We start from the raw sequence: 19,803 nt of genomic DNA, 5'->3' as shown, positions 1-19,803 counted from the left end.
GTAAAATATATTGCATTTGTAAATTCCAAAAGCCATGTTCATCTGATCATCTTATTTTCTGTAATAGTAGCACACAGAACAAGACAAAATAAATAAGTGTTACTAAGATAATAATCTACTCAAAACTTGAGGAGTTTTGTTGAAACGAAGATTACTTGTTAAAACATTTACCTTTGAAATGGAAAAAAAAAAAAAAAACAGAAGAAAGTTTACCTGCTTATACCCACATAAGTGGGCACTGACAAGTTATTTCAATTACTGGCAGCAGGAAAACAAAGTGAATGTTACATGCAACCACAGCCTGTATTTCCATGAAACTCCAGTCTGTGTTGACTGTGGCTATAAACACTTCACATTAACCACTGAAGTCAGTTAGAACTTCCTTTTCCAACAAGTGATGTTACCTAGAAAATTACTTTTCTCTCCAGTTAAAGTAAATGACCTGGTTGAAAACATTCCACTGACAGGGTTTTAGAGTTATATGATCTGTAAGTTTCCCTTAACAGTAGTCAAGAATACTAGCTGGAGGTAACTCAGCAGGATTGTAATGGACAAGGTCAAAAGGCATTACTCAAATTTTTAAGTAGTTCTTTATGCCTGCAGTCACAGCGCAACCCAAGTTAGGAGGGTACCTAACTTGCAAAGTACCCAAAAATAATAAAATGCCAAAGAAATTATCACTTGTTTCAGGCCACGTTTCTCAAATGCTTTCTCCAAAGCATATACAGAAATTATTACTGTGTGAGAGAAAGGAATTTTGTTTGACACAGCCCTTCTCATTCAGTAGTTTAAAGACTGATGACAGAAAACAAGCCACATTGTCTTAAAAACTGTCTCTGAATAACAAAAAAAGCTCTTCTGAACCAGATTTTTTTATTTTCTCCTATATTTCCTATTTTTCAGACTTTCTGAATGCCATCCCTCTCTCATCTTTAAGATTCTATATCCAAGATGTATATATTTAATATAAATATATTTATTTATATATATTTAATATATTGACTATATATTTAATGAGTAAAAACACCACTCTAATAGCTGCAAGCCACCTAAGCAGGACATTCAAACAAATTCAAGAAAAAATTTCCAGGTGCACAAATGTATTCCAAGCTATGCAGACACATACCAACTTTATAAATCTTGTACCTTTCAGAGATACCACTGCATTCAGCTATTAACTCTGGCATTGCACTGTATTGAAAGTGATGTCTGAAGTTCCTGTAATTACATTTTTCACAGTGCTAAAAGACATTAAACAATGCTAGACTTGACTCAAAATTTTATTATTACATATCACAATGGATGTTTTTTTGGACTTTAAAATTATATTGGCGATATCCACAATCAAGCTGTTGGGGGTAAAAAGCATACACCTAAGAAGAAGTTAGCTAAATGATGTGGATGACTTGAAACACAACATTCAAAAAAACTTCCTATTTTACTACATTAAATACTACAGTGATTTCATGTCTCCTGCTGCATAAAGTATAGATTCGATCTGAAGCACATAGTCACCTGAGATGATATTAAACATCCTTGGGTTCAGGATAGCAGGACAAATCAGTCGAAGAAAAACAAAGCCACTGAAATGAAATAAAATTGTATTTTGTTCAAAACCATTAGAAAATGCAAGTAAAATTGTGTAGTCTTTCAGCAATAAAGTTAATGTGCGATCTTGTTGAGACAAACACCAAGAAACTGGCCGTGTTGTGTAAAAATATAAATCAAGATTATCATGCTACGATTCTGCAAACTGCAATGAAATCCGAAAGAAGAGGCACATTGATTTCCCAATAAAGGTGAACAAAACTGTTGCAATCATGTAGGAAGAAATTAATCACGAAGTAATAATGAAGTCAATCCCAGACCATGCTTGTCTCAAAAAGGAGCCACCCTTGGTCTCTGACCTCCCAAAAATTTCTCCACTGTCTGCTACTGCAAGTCATCCATCTCACAGCCAGCCACTTCCCCAAGCCACTGTAAACTAGAGCACAGGAGTGGATGAGCAAAAAGATCTCTCTTGGCAGAACACACCTTTAGGTCAGCTTCAGCTAATCCATTATCCTGATGATCTACACTTCAGTAGAAAAATGAGGGATCTGCTGCTTTCCACCATGAAAGAATTGCTGCCATTTTAAAAACTGGAAAAAGAGTGCTCTGTTCTAACTGCAGAACTAGGAATTCATTCAACAGGAACACAGAATAGGCTTCAGCAGCATGAGAAAAATCTGTTTTCCTGTTAATATCAGAGGTAAAAATCATCACCCAGGTTAACCTCAACTCCTGTAATTGCTGTATAAGGAAGTGAAATACAGACCAATCTCAAATATCTGTAATTTTGTCCTTGGACACCACCAGTAGGCTAGATTTCACCACAGCAATACCAGAGCCTGACTTGTAATGAAAGGAGGAAGGGAACCTTTCCTATTGTACACAGTTAGGGAAACGTGTAAATTTCTTTAAAGTGACAAATAGTAGTGAGGTAGATGCACCTTCTGTAAGTCCAAGATACCTAGTATGCTGTTATATAGATGTATCTTATCTCTAAGAAACACAAGTTACGGGCTGGTAAGAAAACAGTTCTTGGCCAGAGGTTAAGCTAAAATACTTTTTGTGGTGAGAATTCAAAGCTACAGGTCAGCAATTAATTTTGAAGTTTTGGCCCATACACCAGTCACTCTTTTAAAAATGCCCAAATTTGAAGGCTAACAAGGTACACATCTAGCAGAGACCCTGCTGATAGAGAAGATCTGATATTCCTTACCTTTGTCAACCTGCCTAAATTAGGAATGAGCAAGTATCTATATGGGAGTTTTAAACCAGAGAGAAATGGTAGCACATCATGACTGATACAATAGAGAAAATACCCGGGTATCATAAACTGTCCATCTGGCTCTGAATTCTGAATCATTCTTAAACCAAAAATAGCACAATGGAAGGTAATGAGCATCACTGAAGGCTGTGAAACTGCACTCCAAAGAGAAATCTCTAGCATCCACTTGTGAAAATGGAACACCACAAAAGCAAGTGATAAAATAGTGTTAGCATCCAGTGGAGAACACTGGGAAAACTGAAAAGTGAGCTGTGTGTTCACTACAGAAAGCTACATGGTCCTCTTTGGAGCTAGGGAGGAACAGCCAGAGATTGGATCTGGGGAGGAACAGCCAGAGATACGGAATTCACTACTGACCTTTACAGCCTTCCAGCAGCTTAGCCCCTCAGAGTAAAAGGAGCTCTCAAGTCGGAGCAATCTCCATTTGAAGGCAATGCTGCATCACAGTATGAAATACATAAGGCTTCTGGTGTCAAAATGATAAATACAAGCCAAAGACAAATACTCTGAAAGATCCCTCAATTGGAGATTAACCTCTGCTAACCATACAACTGCCTGACACCACAAAAAGGAAAACTGAGGCTCTAGTACACTTTAAATCCCTGCCACATTTAGAAGAAGTGTCAAACCACAGCTTCGTCAAATGTTTTTGTTTGACCTGCCCTGGCAATGAACAGAGTTAAAGTTAGTTTTGTATTGTGCTGGTTTAATAATGCAGACTGGAGTTTTGGTGGCTGGTGTGAGTTCAGAAGAGCCAAGTTCTGTAACCTCCAGCAGCACTTTCAGAGGAGCTCCAGAATATTTCAACAGGATTGGGCTGTAGTACTGTAAATTCAAAGTTAAAACCATTAAGTAAAGCTATACTAACCTCTATACTACTTCACTTTATTCTCACAAGGCTCTAAGAACAAGACCAAGAATCCAGCAAGCTCAGTCTAACTGGGACATTGTGTGTCATCATCATAAATATCTTAAACACTGCAGTAACCTGTATTAAGTTCATACATTTTTGTCACTGAAAGAAACATAGACAAGCACACTGGCATGTCTCCAGCAAGGCTTCAAAGAAATACTTCCAGAATAAGGTTCACAAATAACTTACCTAACAACCCTGGTTCTCATGGTAGTATTAGCTGGCCATTTGCTCTGAACAGACTTCTGTAGGCACCCATAAATATACCTCAATGTCCTGCAGAAATAGTAGCCAATTACTCATTCCATTAAACTTACAGAATCAAAAAAGCTGGTCAGAAAGGACCTCGACCAACGTCCTACTTGATGCAGAACTATTATCACCTTTATATTAATAACTTAGACAAATCTTTATCAATTAACACCTAGTTAAAGTTAACAAATTTATAAGAATTGTATTTTAAAATTTGTTTTAAAAAATAAATTTATAAATTACCAAGAAAAACTATTCTGTGCAATTCTGTGATCATTCAGAAGTGCATTAAATATTTTTAACTGTTTATTTAAGTAGTATTCCCTTTTTGAAAAAAGACCACTTTGATGGTTGATTTTTCTTTTAGTTTCTCTCTTAACTAAACAAAAGCTTTCTTTCCATACATGACACACAAAAAAAAGAAAAGAAAGTGAAAAAAGAAAGTTAGCACCACAGCAACAGTTCTCTCCCATTTAAAAAAAATAAATAAAAGGACATTTGTAAAAAAAATAAATAAAAGGACATTTGTGGTGCATTTCAGAAAGTGTTGATCACTACATCATATACTTAAAAGGACTGCAATTTTCAATGCTAACCTTGCCAGCACTAACACAAAAGAAAATTCCATGCTACTCCAATGACTCAAAATTGAGGGTTTCATATACTTTAAAAGCTAATGACACTATGAATGGAAACTCTATACTATCCACTTTTTATTAGATGATTCAAATATGAGGTATGGAAACAAGTTACTTTATCAATTAAAAGAAACAGGGAAAAAATAGCCTCTGCATTTCCCTAGCAGACAAAACCAGGCACAGAATGGTTATCACTATTACTACCTATCTGTATTTTTAATATACTGTTAACAATTCCATCTCTTTCTCAGAGGAGAAAGACTGACAAATACACGTCATTGTCTGCTGACTACCACTGTCTTCTACCTTTTTGAAAAAATATGAGAATAATTATTTTATTACTATTTTGTCCCTGATAGTTTCTCCTTTAAAAGAAAAAAATGTGCCAGCCAGAGGCTTTTGTAAAACACTATTAATTGCCAGAAGTTTTATTTTTCCCCCTCTCTATTTTTCTCTGTGTCTATACAGCAACACTAAGATAAATCACTAAGAACATCGTTTTAATGTGCAATGTTATTCATGGAAACACAAATTTTCAAATACAAATCTGAACAGAAAAGCACAAACTTACGGGGGCAGTATCTCTGCAGCCATGAATATCTTCTCCACCAGTTCTGAAAGTATACTGAGTAGATGTGCCAAGTTAGTGTTTACATCTTCATTTTTTTCTAACTTCGAGGGATTTAACTAAAACAGACAAAGAATATATTTATTCTTCTATCTAGAACTACATATATATATATAGTTTCTGAATATTACACACTGAGTACTGTTTCAAAGCAAATGAAATATTCTGCTGCTGCACAAGTCTCTTACAGAACTCAATCTATGTTTCAGTAACTTGTCAGGGAATGCAAAGCAACAGTTTTAAGTTCTAATATACATATGTGGCTTTTATCAGCTTGGATAATCACCATTTTTTCATCTGAGTGATTTTTTGTATCTCTTAATCCAAATTTTTGATGACTCCCATCTTTTCCACAATGAAATTAAAGTGAAACATTTTAAAAAGAGTTTCAAGATTGGTAACAACCATTTAATATGGAATTTTACAATTAAAACAGAAGTTCAGATCTTGATTTCTACAATATCTTGAGTTCAACAAGTTATCTAGATTAGGACATTCAGTAACAGCTGCAGAATGCCTGCTAAATAATTTTTAAAAATTTTTATTATAAAACTTAGTAAGCTCCACTATGAATAATGTCTGAAGCCAAAATCCAGGAAAAAAATATAAAAACATCTCTTAATGAATTCAGTTCCTGTATTTCTGATGTAAAAATGTCTCGTTTTAAAAAATTATTAAATATCTTTACAACTAATATTTAATGTAAACACAACAGTTAATAACCAATGGATTACTGTGTCAACAAACCAAAATGTTTAAAAACACAGTTTAAGGTATCACCTCACAGGACTGCTTGCTCTCCATGATCTTTAATATGGAGTCTTTCAGTGCATGATGAACAAAACTTGTTGCTGTGGCTTTCATATACTGCTCCATAAGAGTGCTTGCTAAAGTGGTGGCACGGAACAAGGTAGTAGCTTCATCTGAGAAAAGAAATTGGAAAAACTGAAAAACGAGACATCAAAAAGAGAGAAAGAATATGGTTACTCTGTCACATAAGCTGCAGCTAAAGGAGGAGGAAAAAAAGACAGCACCAGAACCCTTTCCTCCCCACCTGTCCAGAATTCCAGTAAACTTTTGTGGGATTTAGTGCAGTACCTTCCATGCTTATCTCCCTGTCATTTAGTGTTCGTAACAACAAGGACTCAAGCTTTTCATGAAGAAAAATCTTCAGTAAAATGCCAGCCAACAGTGTTCTATCCTGTCCACAAACATGTGATAAGGCATAGACTACATGAAGTTCTTTCTGGAGTATAAGCTGAAAGAAAAACAATTTTAAAATATTCAGAAGCTTCTCCTTCCATATAATAGTATAACAGTTTTGGAAAAATATTCTATTTTATATTTATTTGTAGCTGTTACTTAAAAATATTATTTGATTTACATCAACCAGTGTTACTGAGATCCCTCTCAACCAATGAAAAGTATTAGTTTTGATAGATAAACCATGGATGGTTAAACTTAAGTTCATACCTCTTTAAACTCATTGTACTCTTCTTCTGGCATGATCTTCTCCATGGAATATCGCGCTCGAACACGCAAAGATCCTGGCTCAATACCCTTTAATGGTACATAGGAACTGAGTTGAAACCACTCATCTGTTGCATGTCCTTTTTGTAATCGGCTTAATTGGCAACGCATGAACACTTAAAGGAAAAAAAGCATTGTTCAGGTATATGTTACCTCCACCAAAACAATGCTACTATAGAATTAAAAAACAGTTTTATTTTCAACATATCATCGTATTTCAGGAAAAAAATATCAGCAAGAGTAAACAAAAACTTTTTTATCAATATATGAATGGATTCATTCTCTCTTAAATGGCTTAACAGTGTCCTGTAAACTGGAGAAGAAATATATGGCAATCTGTAAAGAATGTATAAATTCAAAAATGCCACATGAATATTGACATGACTTTCCTTGCAACAACCAAGTAGGATGCAAATCCAGGTAGCAGTCAGAAACTAAAATAAAGGTTAAATCTTTAGAGTTCACTACTCCCTTTCCAACCTTGCCTTCCACCCTGACACCACCATCAGGGTCTGCTCATATTTGTTATTAAGAGTGCTCCTATAGTATTCCCAAACACTGTCATATCTATTACTTTTATAATAATTCCAGTCTAAGTAACAGTTTATGCGTATTAGGTTAAAAAGTGTTCCCAAGCACTTGCTGACTAGATAATGAAAAGTCAGCTCAAGAATAGCCAAATCATTAACTGGTAATGATGGTAAGCTAAAATTGCCAAGCACTGCAGCTGAAGTCTGGTGCAGCAGCTGGCTAGCCAGCTACAGCAGCTGGGAAGGAACACAGACCCATCCACAGCAGGAACATGTGCTCCCGAGTGGAGGGATTTTTTTCCACAAAGAAAGGCCCAGGCATCTTCAGAGGCAACATTGTGCCTGTCAAACACGCACCATGCTCCAAGAGGAGTCCACAATTAGTTTTATATTTAGCCTATCAGTCTGCACCTCTCAGTCAAACACCCTCTTTCCATTAAGATATTTGCTTTTACTTTCCTCACGTGAAAAAACAAAAAAGCCCATAAAACCAAGAGCTTATTTTTTTTTTTACATTTCTGCAAAGCCAGTACACCAATCTGCCTTGCAGAAACTGTAAACAGTTCCAGCAGATTTCACACTGCCCCAGTGTTGCAATACATAGCAGGATATAATTTAACACTGGAACAGAAGATTATATGTATAATGCCTCATTCAGGACAATCCTGCTGCTTACTTCATATTCTTTGGAGCTGATGAACTGATGAAAGTTAATGCATTTATATCAGTCAGCATGAAAAACAATCCATCATCACCTGCTATTTATCACCTGTGTGGATAGAATGTCATTACACTCCGTAACAAATTTACTTTCTTAGCATACTTCTTCCTGCCATCAAAGCTCAGTTTCCACAACTAAGCAATGTGCTTATTTGCTTGGACATATGAGGCACATGTTCCACAGTGAGAGGAATGGTGAATGAACTACTAGAATAAACTCATGATTTTGTTTTTCTCTGTGGTTATTGTAGCACTTCATAGCTATAATATAAATAATATGACTTGACTTTGAGTTTAAAAAAAATCATACCAAATACCTGTACAAAGACTGCAGAATAGTTATCATAATTTATATTAAATTACTTGAAAGTAGTAAGACTTTTTTCCTGTTTGTAATGTTACATTGAATTGTTAGGCTCCTTTCAGTAAGAAACTTCTACTCAACATGAATTAATTTGAAATTAACCACCATAGTGCAAAACCAAACCAGAATCTCCACTCCAGTTCAACACTTTATAGTGTTGTCCTTCGAGACCTACTAATTCAACTGTCAATAGCAGCAGATGGAAGTCTACTAATAAATTCTAGGACTTTGGATTTTTCAAGCCATATTCTGTATTTATTTGAGTAAGTCCTTAAGCAATTTACAGTTAGAGAAACAAGCAAAAAAAAAAGTTAATATAATTGATGCAATTGATGCTGAACTGTTTAGTATCATTTCTGACTATCTGGAATGCTTAAAAAGCTCTAAAGTAACTATAGAACATTCATAATAGACAAACTTCAATGTAAAGACCTGAAAACTCAGGAAATATTTTAGAATATTGAAAAAGTAGCCTTCATTCATGTATTACTTTGGTATTTAGGTTTTGTGTGTTACAATGAAAGAACAAAGCAGTGAATCCAACAATTACATTTTGGACCTTTAATCTGCATTACATGAAAGGAAAAGCAAGCAGAAAAGGTGAGTTAACCCAATTAATAACTGGCAAGATGAATAGCATCAGCTGTACAGGACTGCCACTTCATAGAATTCCACAGGTAACATCTGTGGCTGAAAAGGAAAGGAAAGATGGTTGGTTAAGGAAAGCAACCAGTTATCTTGCTTTTGAAGAGTTACAGGTTTATTCTGGCAGTGCAACACAATGTATGTCAGAGAAAATGTGGTTTAACTCATTTTACCCCAATGAACTTCACATACTTCATAGGGCTCAGGATGTAAGTAGAGGAGTATGTTCATTTAAGTTGACTTAGTGTAATCTTTATCTAAAAATGAAAGAATTATGCTGGATTATGCTTATGCTGTAAGAGTGTAGGTAACTGCTGTAAAGAAATTCAGCCAATCCTGCCCCTAGAACAGGAAGCCTTCCATCACCTGAATGCACAAAACTAACAACATCTCCTTAATCTGGACAGAGAGGTGGAAACTACAAAAATAATTTCAAAGAAACTACTGAAGTATCCCTCTCAAGAATTACCCTTTTAAGATTCTTTTCCTAACCAAGGCTTTGGTGTAGATACATAATCATTTTCCAGCTCAAATGAATTTAAGACCAAGTTCACAACTGCATTTATAGCCCCTTAGTCTGTCAGAGAGATTGTATCTTTATTCCTCCTGCTATGCACAAACTTTTCTAGTGAGAGAAGGAGAAAGAGAAGTGAAATTGAATCAGGTTCTACAAGACCATGCAAAATGAGTTGTATATACTGACTTTGGCTAAGGTTTCGCTACAGATCTTAATAAACCCCAGAAAACCAAAAATCAATAAATTAGCACTGCCGTAAGTTACAGACCAGCAACACAATATATGCAAACTGAAAACAATTGCACTAGATTATACATACTCTGACTGCCTTGGAACAGACAGCTTGGAACATAATGGATAAAAGGTATCTTGGAACAAATTGAAGAGGGTGGGGAGAACCATCCTGCCCTGCAGGGAGCAAAGAGGGGGCACAGGGCTGAAGCTGCTCCACAACAAATATATTAGGAAACAAGATACATTGAAGAACCAGCCGGGGGGGGGGACGACAACCCACAAAAAAAGGAAACCTAAAAGTATTGTGTGGGAAGAGACCTGACCTTAAAAAAAAATTTCTACCTAACAGCTTCAAATTCACACTCTTCAAACTCTTTCTTTTCTAAGAAGCTGACAGATTCTACCATCTTGCTGTTCATTTGCTGGAACAGAAAATCACATTAAAGAAGCACCTAAGAAGCACCTATCTGGCTAATACAAGGAGAAGAAAATACAGATCTTTTCCCATTCAAAGGGATATTGAGATAACTTCAGATTTAAGCCAAAGTGTGGTAATAAGGGAAGAAGACAGCTGAGATAAAAGAGAAAGAAAAAAAGGGAAGGTTTCTTCAGAGACTGTCAAGATTTTTTTTTTTTTAATAAAGAATTGCACCTTTCCCTGTCTCACTGGAAGCAACCAAAAACCTGAAAAGAAATTCCATATAGTCAGACTCCGTGAAACTTAACATTTTATGGAGCAGACTAATGAAGAAAATTTCTCTTCGCTCTTGCTTTTTGGTAAGCTCAGTCATTATCTAGCAGTAGTTACCACAAAGCATATGTCAGACATACAGGACTAGAGTATAGTGCATTTTACAACTAAAATCAGTGGAAGTTCTCATTGTAAAAATATTAATGGAAAGCCAGTACCAGACATCAAAAACATACACAGGCAGCATGGTGAACATAAAAACCTACTTAATTCTCTTATGACAACCCTTAACAAAAGCAATGATAACCACACAAAGTATCCATTGCTGTAATGTATGAGTATCTTTTACAGAAAAATACTTACATATATCTGGATCTTTACTTTTCTTTGTTTTGTTACTAAGACTTATCTCAAATCTATTAATATCAGATGAAAGATCACTAGGAGAAAAGACAGAGAGCCTCAGTTAATACTATACATGGCTGGCATTTAAGCTTTTCCTAATTTCATTTCAACCCCAAGTTATCATTATCAGCCACTTATATTAGCAAAGAGAGATGCCTACAGAAAATTCTACCCATGCAGAATTTGTCTGAAATGTTGCTGCTGTATAAGCACATATAAAGTATTTTTAAAAATATGAACATTTTATGAACAAATGTTAAGAATCTTAAATCAAATACAAATTAAAAGTGAAATTCACTAATTCAAGATAATTAAAACTTACTCAAAGACAAATTCTTCAGACCACACAGGGTTCTGTCCTTCCCTGATGTGTGTTTTTGCTACCTGGACACTGTTCAGGTAGATATTACAATATGGGTTTGTAAAATGCTTTACTGGGAGTGTATGAGCTTCTTCTACATGCAAAATGAGACTGCTGACCTGAAAAAAAATAAACTATTTATTTTTTGTTGCTAAAATACAAAGCACATGAATTAATTATTTTAATCCTCTATGCAGAGGCTTAATGTTAATATGTGAATACTGAATACCAAACTCCTTATTAGAAGAGTAAGGACCAAAGGTACTGGAACATTTTAAGAAGCACAAGGATCAAAGTAAGAGTAACTCAAATAACTACTGCAAACAAATATCCAGACCCATGTTTTTAAGGCACCTTGGGGTTTTATTTTAAAATCATTTTTGAGTCATTATGATTTGCAAATAACAACTTTTCCATACACAGAAAATTTTATTGAAATGGAAAACTGGCACTCTGAATAAGAGCCATGAACAATTCCAAATACAGTGGTTTATTGTTCGGTGCTTTCCTAACAGATTATGTAAAATTCTCTTCTACAACACATTACATTGTATTCTTTTATAGAGATAAACACTATCTTTGCTTTTTCAAGAAAATTCCCTTTTTGTTTGGCTTTTGCACACTGAAGCTCCTAGCTGCACCTGTCACTTCATCTGTAAATTCAGCTAATTTAGTTCACTTATGCAGAAGTATCCAAACTTCTTTAATGTTCACAACCAAACAGTTGTGGTTTATTACTTTTTATTCACCATTTTATTCCATTCTCTACTGCCTCTAACAAGTAATTACATTCAGTGTTCCTAAGATTAAATCATATCAGGAATTCTTAAAGTATTTCCCTGTTATTCTCCAATCATTACAGACATAGCTATTTAAGACTGATTGCCCTCTCTCTCTGAAGAAATTTTGGTGTATATGGCACTTTCAAGAGGCCAAGAGAAATTAAGACACAAACTTGGCTCAGCATGTATTTGTTACATGAAATGAATACAATTAGTTAAATAACATGTATTTACATGCAAATAAAATGTAAATAATGGGCATTTTATGTGTGTATAATATAATTTTTATAACATTTTTTGTTGACATGTCATATGAATGTTTTAAATTTCCCATGTGAGGCATATTTGAAAAGCTGCTGACTTCTTCAGACTTTTATTCAGGATTTGCTAATGTTGAAAGGAAAAATTCTGAGACTTATTAGCATCACTTAGCACAGAGGAGGCAAAATACTCCTCCACATGCACCTCCAACCCACAATATCAGCTTCACCTGACGCAGACGTTTATTTGATGTTCCTGGACTGGTTTTTCTTAAACTGCAGAACACCTGCAGAGCTTTCATCCAGTCCTAAGAGAGAAGGATACAGAAGAATGTAATGAAACCAAGTCAGATACAGCTTCTTGCAGTGGAACAGACATATCTGCAAAAAGTATCTGAATTTTCACTTTAGCTTGGCAAAACCTAAGTCTTCTGCAATTCCACAGTACAGAAGTCTGAATATTAAAGCAAATTTATTATCGTTACTAAGCAAAACCTCATAAATAATTTGCAAATCTGAACCATTTTCTCTTTTAGAATTATCATGCTTTACTAATGGATAGACAGTGTGACCTTTGCCAATTTTCCAGTGTAGTGATACTACAAGAAATTGCAAATTGTATAGAAAATTAAGAAAAAGTTGTTTGCTTCTGAGAAAATTGCATTTAACAAGCCAAACTGGTCTGATTATTCTCTCTAGTACTCCTGTATGGTAGTTGCAACACTGTATACTTCAAACAAAAATCGAACAATTAACAGAGAAACATAAGAGTATATATCCAACATTCTCCAGTTTGTCTTTGGAAGGTGAAAGATGTATTATAGCCTCATTCACTAGTTACTGTCTCCCAACCATTAAATCCTGTACATTTCTCACAAAGCACACAATTTAGGTTTTGACCAACAGTCTTCTCTTCAGTCAGTATCTCCAAGATCTACTCTCAAAGTACAATTTAACAATGTCATTAAAACTCCCACAACAGTGCTTCAATCATTCTTCACAGCATCTTCCACATCTTAAAAATACAGGAATATGTACTGCATCTATCCTTAGCATTGTGAGTTAGGCTTCAGCTTTCAAATCCTTCCAAGGAAAAGCTTTCAGCTACACCTCACCAAGTTTCTAATTTTCTACAAAATGTTAGAAAGTAAAAAAAGCTGAGCTTTCTCAAAAGATAAATATTTGCAAACTTTTCTGGGCCAAAGCCATATTATAAAGAAACCTGAAACAACTGTGTTCCGTATAAACACAGTAAACAGCATGTTAAGCAATTTCAAAACCAAATTAAACCAAATGTTCAGGAAACAAAACAGGACAATCTATCTTCTACACATTCTTAATTATTTTATTTTTTAGAAAACAGAAGATTTTACAGATATGACAAAAATTAAGGAGCATGGAATTTAATTTATATATTCTCAATTATGATACAGCATACTGCTGCTTGAAGACAGTACACTGACAGTTGTATGACAAATTCCACTACATAATTCTTATGTCATGTCTCCAAATTTAACAAATGGCATTAATTTAAGAAGCAAATCTGTGCTTTCCTTTATATACAGTACACAAAAAATACTGTATTTATATAGACTTCATGCTCTGGTGACTACAGTCTGTTATGAGTGCTCTAAAATGGTTATTTCATGCCATTCAAATAACAGCAAATGCAAAGCTTAATTTCTAATGCAACATATACATCAGAGCTGTGAACTTGCAGAACTTAAACAAGAACACTGTGTCTTTTTAGATACAATCCACTGGTAAACTAATTTCTCAGAAGTAAGCTTCTCTCCCACAACTCTTAATCACTGAACATAACTGTTAAGAGAGCTATTAACTAAAGATAGTATATAAACCCAGAAAACCTTACACTGTTCATCATCAGGGCCAAAGACAATGCATGACTACCAGTTCATATACACAGCAAATAACTGGAAAAGGCAGTTCAATGCACTTTGGTCACTGGGCATACATACATGCATTAGCATTTTATTTATTTTACTCTGAAGTAAAACTCTAACTTACTGTGCTGTATTTTATACCATGGAAAAGACCTGGAGATTAAATTTCTTCTTCTGCATTGAACTATGTCAAAAAACATGTATGTTCTCCAGAAACAGGTAACAGGAAGTAATGGAAGTTCTGAGCATGGGGCCTGACTGGAATTTGTCAAAACTAAAACCATGAAGAATAGGTAATACAGGTCCTGGATTTTCAGCACCAACCTTCCCGCTCAGAGATCTGCTACCAGTTCATTTTAACACCTGCTATATAACCACTAAATATTTGTGATACATCCGCTTTCTGTTTCAGAAGGGCAACATCACTGAACAGCACAAGATTAAAAGTTACTTTTTTTAGACTTAGCAAATGAAAACTCTCACCTGCGCTTGTTCTGGAGTTTCGCCTGCAAAGTAAAAGATGTAATGTTCTTCACTAAAGTGCTGAACTACTATCTGAAAACAGTTTGGCCTTAAAAAAAAAAAAAAAAAAAAAAATTAAGTTTAATTACTCTTCACATATTAACAAACATTTTCACTTGATCTGTGTCAAAACAAAGTTTACACTGAACTAACAGATTTCTCCTGTTTGTCTCTAAGGTGCATTGAATAATTGCATCAATGTTTGTTCATCTACATGTTACCATCACAAATGGAAAGAGGAAGACTTCCAACAAGATTCATCAGATCTTCAAAAATGACCTTTTGGTTTTAAATGTGTTGTGTCATTTTAAGAAAACTTAGATGCAGCCTGCTTTAGAACATTGACACGTTTTTAGACCACTATATAGTCAACAGGCATGTATGCTGGCTTACAGCTAAGACAAAAAAAACCAGACATCTCAAAACATGTCAGTAAGGATTATTCCTAGACAATTTAAAAGCAGTGGAAGTTCAGCATTATTTCACAACCAGTTAATAGTACATTAAGGATTTTTCTTTCAGAAAACAGTACTAACCTAAGGAATCCCCTAGCTGAAAGTGTCCCGCAGCTCTCATGATGAGTGAGATGTGTACTAGATCATACACGAAACATTTGAGTGTATGTGACACAAACCTCCACAACCTTAAATGCTGCAGAAGTACAGCCTTCACTGTATTTCTGAGGAAACGGCAGAGACAGTTTTTTATCAGCTATTTGAAGTGCAGGAGGAACTCTGTCTCAGCTGCAGTTCCTCATTAACAGTTAGCTTCCTAAGCTGCATGTCCTCCTACACATCTGTAAGTACCACCTATAGCACCCAACTTGGCTCCAACCCACAACACAGGGTTTCTTAAAAGCTGTTTAAGAGAAGGAAACAGAACGTTTATTGATTACAATATGTACCAAAGCTTCATGCCTAATTGTCAACTACATAGGGAACATTTCAGCATTTTTTAAAAATAATCTTTATCTATGTCTGTGCTCTTCATTCCAGTAGTTAGATGTTGGAGTTTTTTTCAACATTTTTAAAGATTTTAAAAACCCACAAACAGACAGAGCAAAGCATCAGTCCTTGCAGATCAAGAAATACCACTAATGTTAAACATTTGTCTCTAGTTTTTTCACGAAGTAACTAGAAGTTGTCTATATATAATTTTTCAATAAATATTAAGATCTGTAGGATAGCAACAATTTCTATCACTTATAAGTAAATATAGTTATTTCTTCAATAAAAATTCTACAAAATATAGGCCAGTGGAGTTGTTTTTGTAACTACCAGTGAAAAAATACATAAATGCTCTTCTTAATTTCTAGTGATATCTAACACTTCTGATTCTCAGCTTTCTTGCTGATAATCACATCCCCTGTGGTCACTATATTTCGAATATCTAAATATTACAGTAAGTAAGATTTGATTTGTAAGTAACTCTGAGTATAGTAATTGTGCAAAAACAATCTTTGAGGATGTTTACTTATATGAACTAGTATACTACAAACAAACACATGTTTTTCAATAGAAAAGCAGACTTCTAATCAAGTTAGCTTTCAAATACCTACCTAAAAATGATATAGAACTTTTAGAATTCACAAAAATTCTTTATCTTATTAACTCTCAGTGCAATAGGATTAAAAAAAAAAACAATGTCCTACCTGCCAAATAAACTGTCATGTACTCCATAGACAGAACACACACTAAGGTCTATTAGTCCTTTGGGTTTTGTGGCTCGTTTTTCACTTTCAAAATAAATAAGCTGGGCATCATTTCCCTCTAATATAAAGTACAAGTTTTTCCATCTCTTTCCTTTACCTGTACAAGAATCAAGCAAATGGTTACAATACTGTCTAAAACAACATGTAAATTTTGTAAATTAAGAAAACAGAAGAGGGCAGTAAAGCTTCTGTCAAATTCCAAAAAGAAGAACAATGTACGGATAATCACACTTGAGTTATAACATCAGTATACACATTCAATTTTATACATGTGACAAAAACCAGATCCTCTTCACAGATGCAGGTAGAGTTGCAAAAGATTCTTCAAACATCCTCAGTGCTTTCAACAGCATTATGCAAGTGCGTATGAGCTGCCCCAACAGTGAGCTCCTCTCAGTCTTATGCCTGTATCTACACAGATTGCAAATAGTGACAATGTGGGCCCCATTCATTAGATTTTTTTAAGAAATGGACTCTCGACATTAGAAAGTTACTCCTAAACTCTGACCATTGACTGCATTACAATACCTAAAAACATATAGCTGAAGAACAGAAATGGAAATATTTTATATGCAAACTTAAATCAGAATCAACCCACAAGCACAATCGTATGTAAGAATTTGGCTGTTTCCACTTGCTGCAGAGAAAGGTTCTTTGAATTACAATGGATTAGGAGCATTCTGCAACAAATTAATGCTTAAATCAGAGTATCATTTAGAAAAAAAACTTTCAGCCTTTATTTTACACTTTAATTATCATAAATCCACTGGGGCCTCAATAAACTAGTAGCAAAATTGTTTCCAAAATACAAATGTAACACTCATTTATTATACGGTGACTCCTAAATGGAAGAGTGATTTTATTGCATTTAGTCCATATATACTATGCGCATCTCTCTACAAGAGAGTACTCCAATTTGCCTCTTTTAGCCTAATTTTTCCAAGTCATTCCCATTTCATTCCTTACTCCATGATATCTCTCTACACCTCTGAGAATAAACCTCCTCAACAAATGAGATGCTTCCCTTATTCTGTTCAGAAGGTATAGTTTGGGGTGGTTTGGGATTTTTTAAAGTCTCTTGTATTAGGCTATATGTAAACTCATACCTTCTTTCTTGCATTTGGTCACTATCCAGATTACCACCTGTAACTTATCCTTCTTGTCATTTGCAGAAATCTTGTTATTGATACCGTTTTTCTGCGTCCAATAATGCTGATTTTTCCAAAAAGTAGAAATATAACACTCGGCAAGGGACCAGCTTCCTCAAAACTTCAAAGACTTGTTCAATGGAAATTCTTCAGGGTAATACTGAAGGTTACACTGAAATAAGTCAAGCTGTCAGCTTTTAATGTGCTTATTGTATGTTACGCTGTGTCAGTGTTAGAACCCTAAGAAGTCACTATATCCTTTGTATGGCAGACTGCACATTTTAAATTTAAGATTGAAAACATACAACCTCACTTGGAATAACAAAATTAAACCAGCTGTTCTCTGCGGTGAATGTACAGATTTACACTATTCTAGCTCTCTCAAACCTCTGTCAGCTAGAACTTGGTGAGTTCACCATTAACTACATGCACTTCATGAAAATATATTTCATTTCATGCTTTGAATGCTACCTTTGACAAGGATGCCTACTTTTTGTGCTGTGCTGATTTTTTCAGAACTGCCAACCTAAATTTTCATGCTGCATGTAATTTCATGTATCACACCGATCTATTAATCTACTACTTAAGGAAAAAGATCCTTCACACTCCTTATACACTTCCTAGAAACTTTTGCCAACTTCAATTTTGCTCTTTCTAGAAACAGTAAATTAATTAAATTCAGCTAGGAGGTGCTAATCTCTGCTCTCTAGTGACCAACAATAGGGCATGAGAAAATGGAAGAAAGTTGATGCAGGGAAATTTCAGTTTAGACCTTAGGAAAAAGTTCTTCACTGAGGAGGCAGCTGGTCCTTAGAACAGGGTAGGCAGGAAGTGCTCACAGCCTGTAAGGGTTTAAGGAGTGTATAGATAATGCTCTTAGTCATGTGGTTTAGCTTTCAGTAGACCTGCAAAGAGCATGATCTTTATGACTCCCATCCAATTTAAGACAGTGTATGATTCTATGATCATTATCTGCTTTTTCTCTTACTTTAAAAAATAACAGAGACAATCATAACTCACTTTTTTTCAGAAGATATCCTTTTTTGACAATATTTTTATAAAAAGCATCCTTTGTTTTCCGACGAATTGTATTGTAGATTTCTTTTCCGTCCACTGTATCATTAAGCACTTGTTCTTGGTGCTAGAAAACATGTCAGAAAAACATACTTTAAGCTCAGAAATTGCCATTAAAAAATGTATCCTATGAAGTTTCAATCAGGATCATCTTACTGAATGCTACCTAACTCATTACTATTTTTCTCTCATGCGTTTTACTAAACCATTCATTTTTCATACAATACACATGCTAGAAATGTACTATGACTCTTTCTGTATTTCCCAAACTGAAAGAAAATAAGGGTTTTCAATACAGACCAACTGCTACAAACTAAGTCTTTTTCATGCAAAAACAAAAAACATGATCTTTCACTGTGATTTCACTGTGTTAAAATTTATGCCAGTCTCTGAAGATTTATCTAGCTTCTAACTGTCTACTACCAAAGCTCATAGCCTGTGATATCATGGATAAACTCTGAAGCAACAAAAGTGGTGCAGATCGTAATTAAAACCGACTCAAAGTCGGCACAGTCCCTCAATAATCTCACTAGAACCCACATGTTGTAACTGAGCAGAATTCAGTTCAAGAGAAGAAAGGAAGAAACAGGAAACAGAAAAAAGATAAATTCATACAAAAAATGATAGTATCTAGAAATGCAAATAATAAATATGACCAAAACCCAAGCCAGGTCTGACCTTACTAAGTAAGCTGAAGAACAAAAGTTTTTTAGCCATAAAAAAACAAGAAAAGCAAGACTATAAAGTAGTAAAGACATCATCACTGAAATGAAAAGAGACGTATGAACTGGTTCTTACATAATATTCTACTTTTCTTCCTGTGCATATATCTGCAATAATTATGATTTTGATCAAAACAGAAATAGCAAGATGAAAAATAATTTGGTAACACTAATAGGAATTACAGGACCTACAATGGAAGCTATATCCATATGTTACGAAATGATAACATAACACGATAATCTATCAAGATAATGTCTTTAACATTAAGTGCACAAGTAGTGCAAAAAACAAGACATCTAGTGACAAATACTTTTAAGTAAATATCTTATCAGATACAGGAATTCCATCAGACAGACTCTAAAATGATGCAAAACTTCTGAATTCTTTTTCCCTCTTAAAAACACAGAGCATGGTGCTA

The 19,803-nt window shown here is 34.7% G+C and overlaps 1 protein-coding gene across 1 annotated transcript in view; it reads right to left on the bottom strand.

The window, feature by feature from the left end:
• The window catches only part of RASA1 (RAS p21 protein activator 1), a 47,332-nt gene that overhangs the window by 4,056 nt on the left and 23,473 nt on the right, over nucleotides 1-19,803 (bottom strand). Inside the window, exons 10-21 of the mRNA XM_041398109.1 lie at nucleotides 18,609-18,729; nucleotides 16,381-16,537; nucleotides 14,691-14,778; nucleotides 12,534-12,611; nucleotides 11,223-11,380; nucleotides 10,859-10,935; nucleotides 6,738-6,910; nucleotides 6,363-6,522; nucleotides 6,045-6,187; nucleotides 5,208-5,323; nucleotides 3,936-4,022; nucleotides 1,516-1,583 (exon numbers count right to left, since the gene is read on the bottom strand). Coding sequence (XP_041254043.1) covers nucleotides 1,516-1,583; nucleotides 3,936-4,022; nucleotides 5,208-5,323; nucleotides 6,045-6,187; nucleotides 6,363-6,522; nucleotides 6,738-6,910; nucleotides 10,859-10,935; nucleotides 11,223-11,380; nucleotides 12,534-12,611; nucleotides 14,691-14,778; nucleotides 16,381-16,537; nucleotides 18,609-18,729 — 1,426 coding nt within the window. The remainder of the gene's footprint in view (nucleotides 1-1,515; nucleotides 1,584-3,935; nucleotides 4,023-5,207; nucleotides 5,324-6,044; nucleotides 6,188-6,362; nucleotides 6,523-6,737; nucleotides 6,911-10,858; nucleotides 10,936-11,222; nucleotides 11,381-12,533; nucleotides 12,612-14,690; nucleotides 14,779-16,380; nucleotides 16,538-18,608; nucleotides 18,730-19,803) is intronic.

Source organism: Onychostruthus taczanowskii, unplaced genomic scaffold (assembly GCF_017590055.1).
Source record: "Onychostruthus taczanowskii isolate IOZ18803 unplaced genomic scaffold, ASM1759005v1 scaffold140, whole genome shotgun sequence".
In the NCBI taxonomy this organism is placed as follows: Eukaryota; Metazoa; Chordata; class Aves; order Passeriformes; family Passeridae; genus Onychostruthus; species Onychostruthus taczanowskii.
The sequence above is the reverse complement of the archived record's forward strand: the minus strand, read 5'-3'. Positions and strand labels throughout refer to the sequence as shown.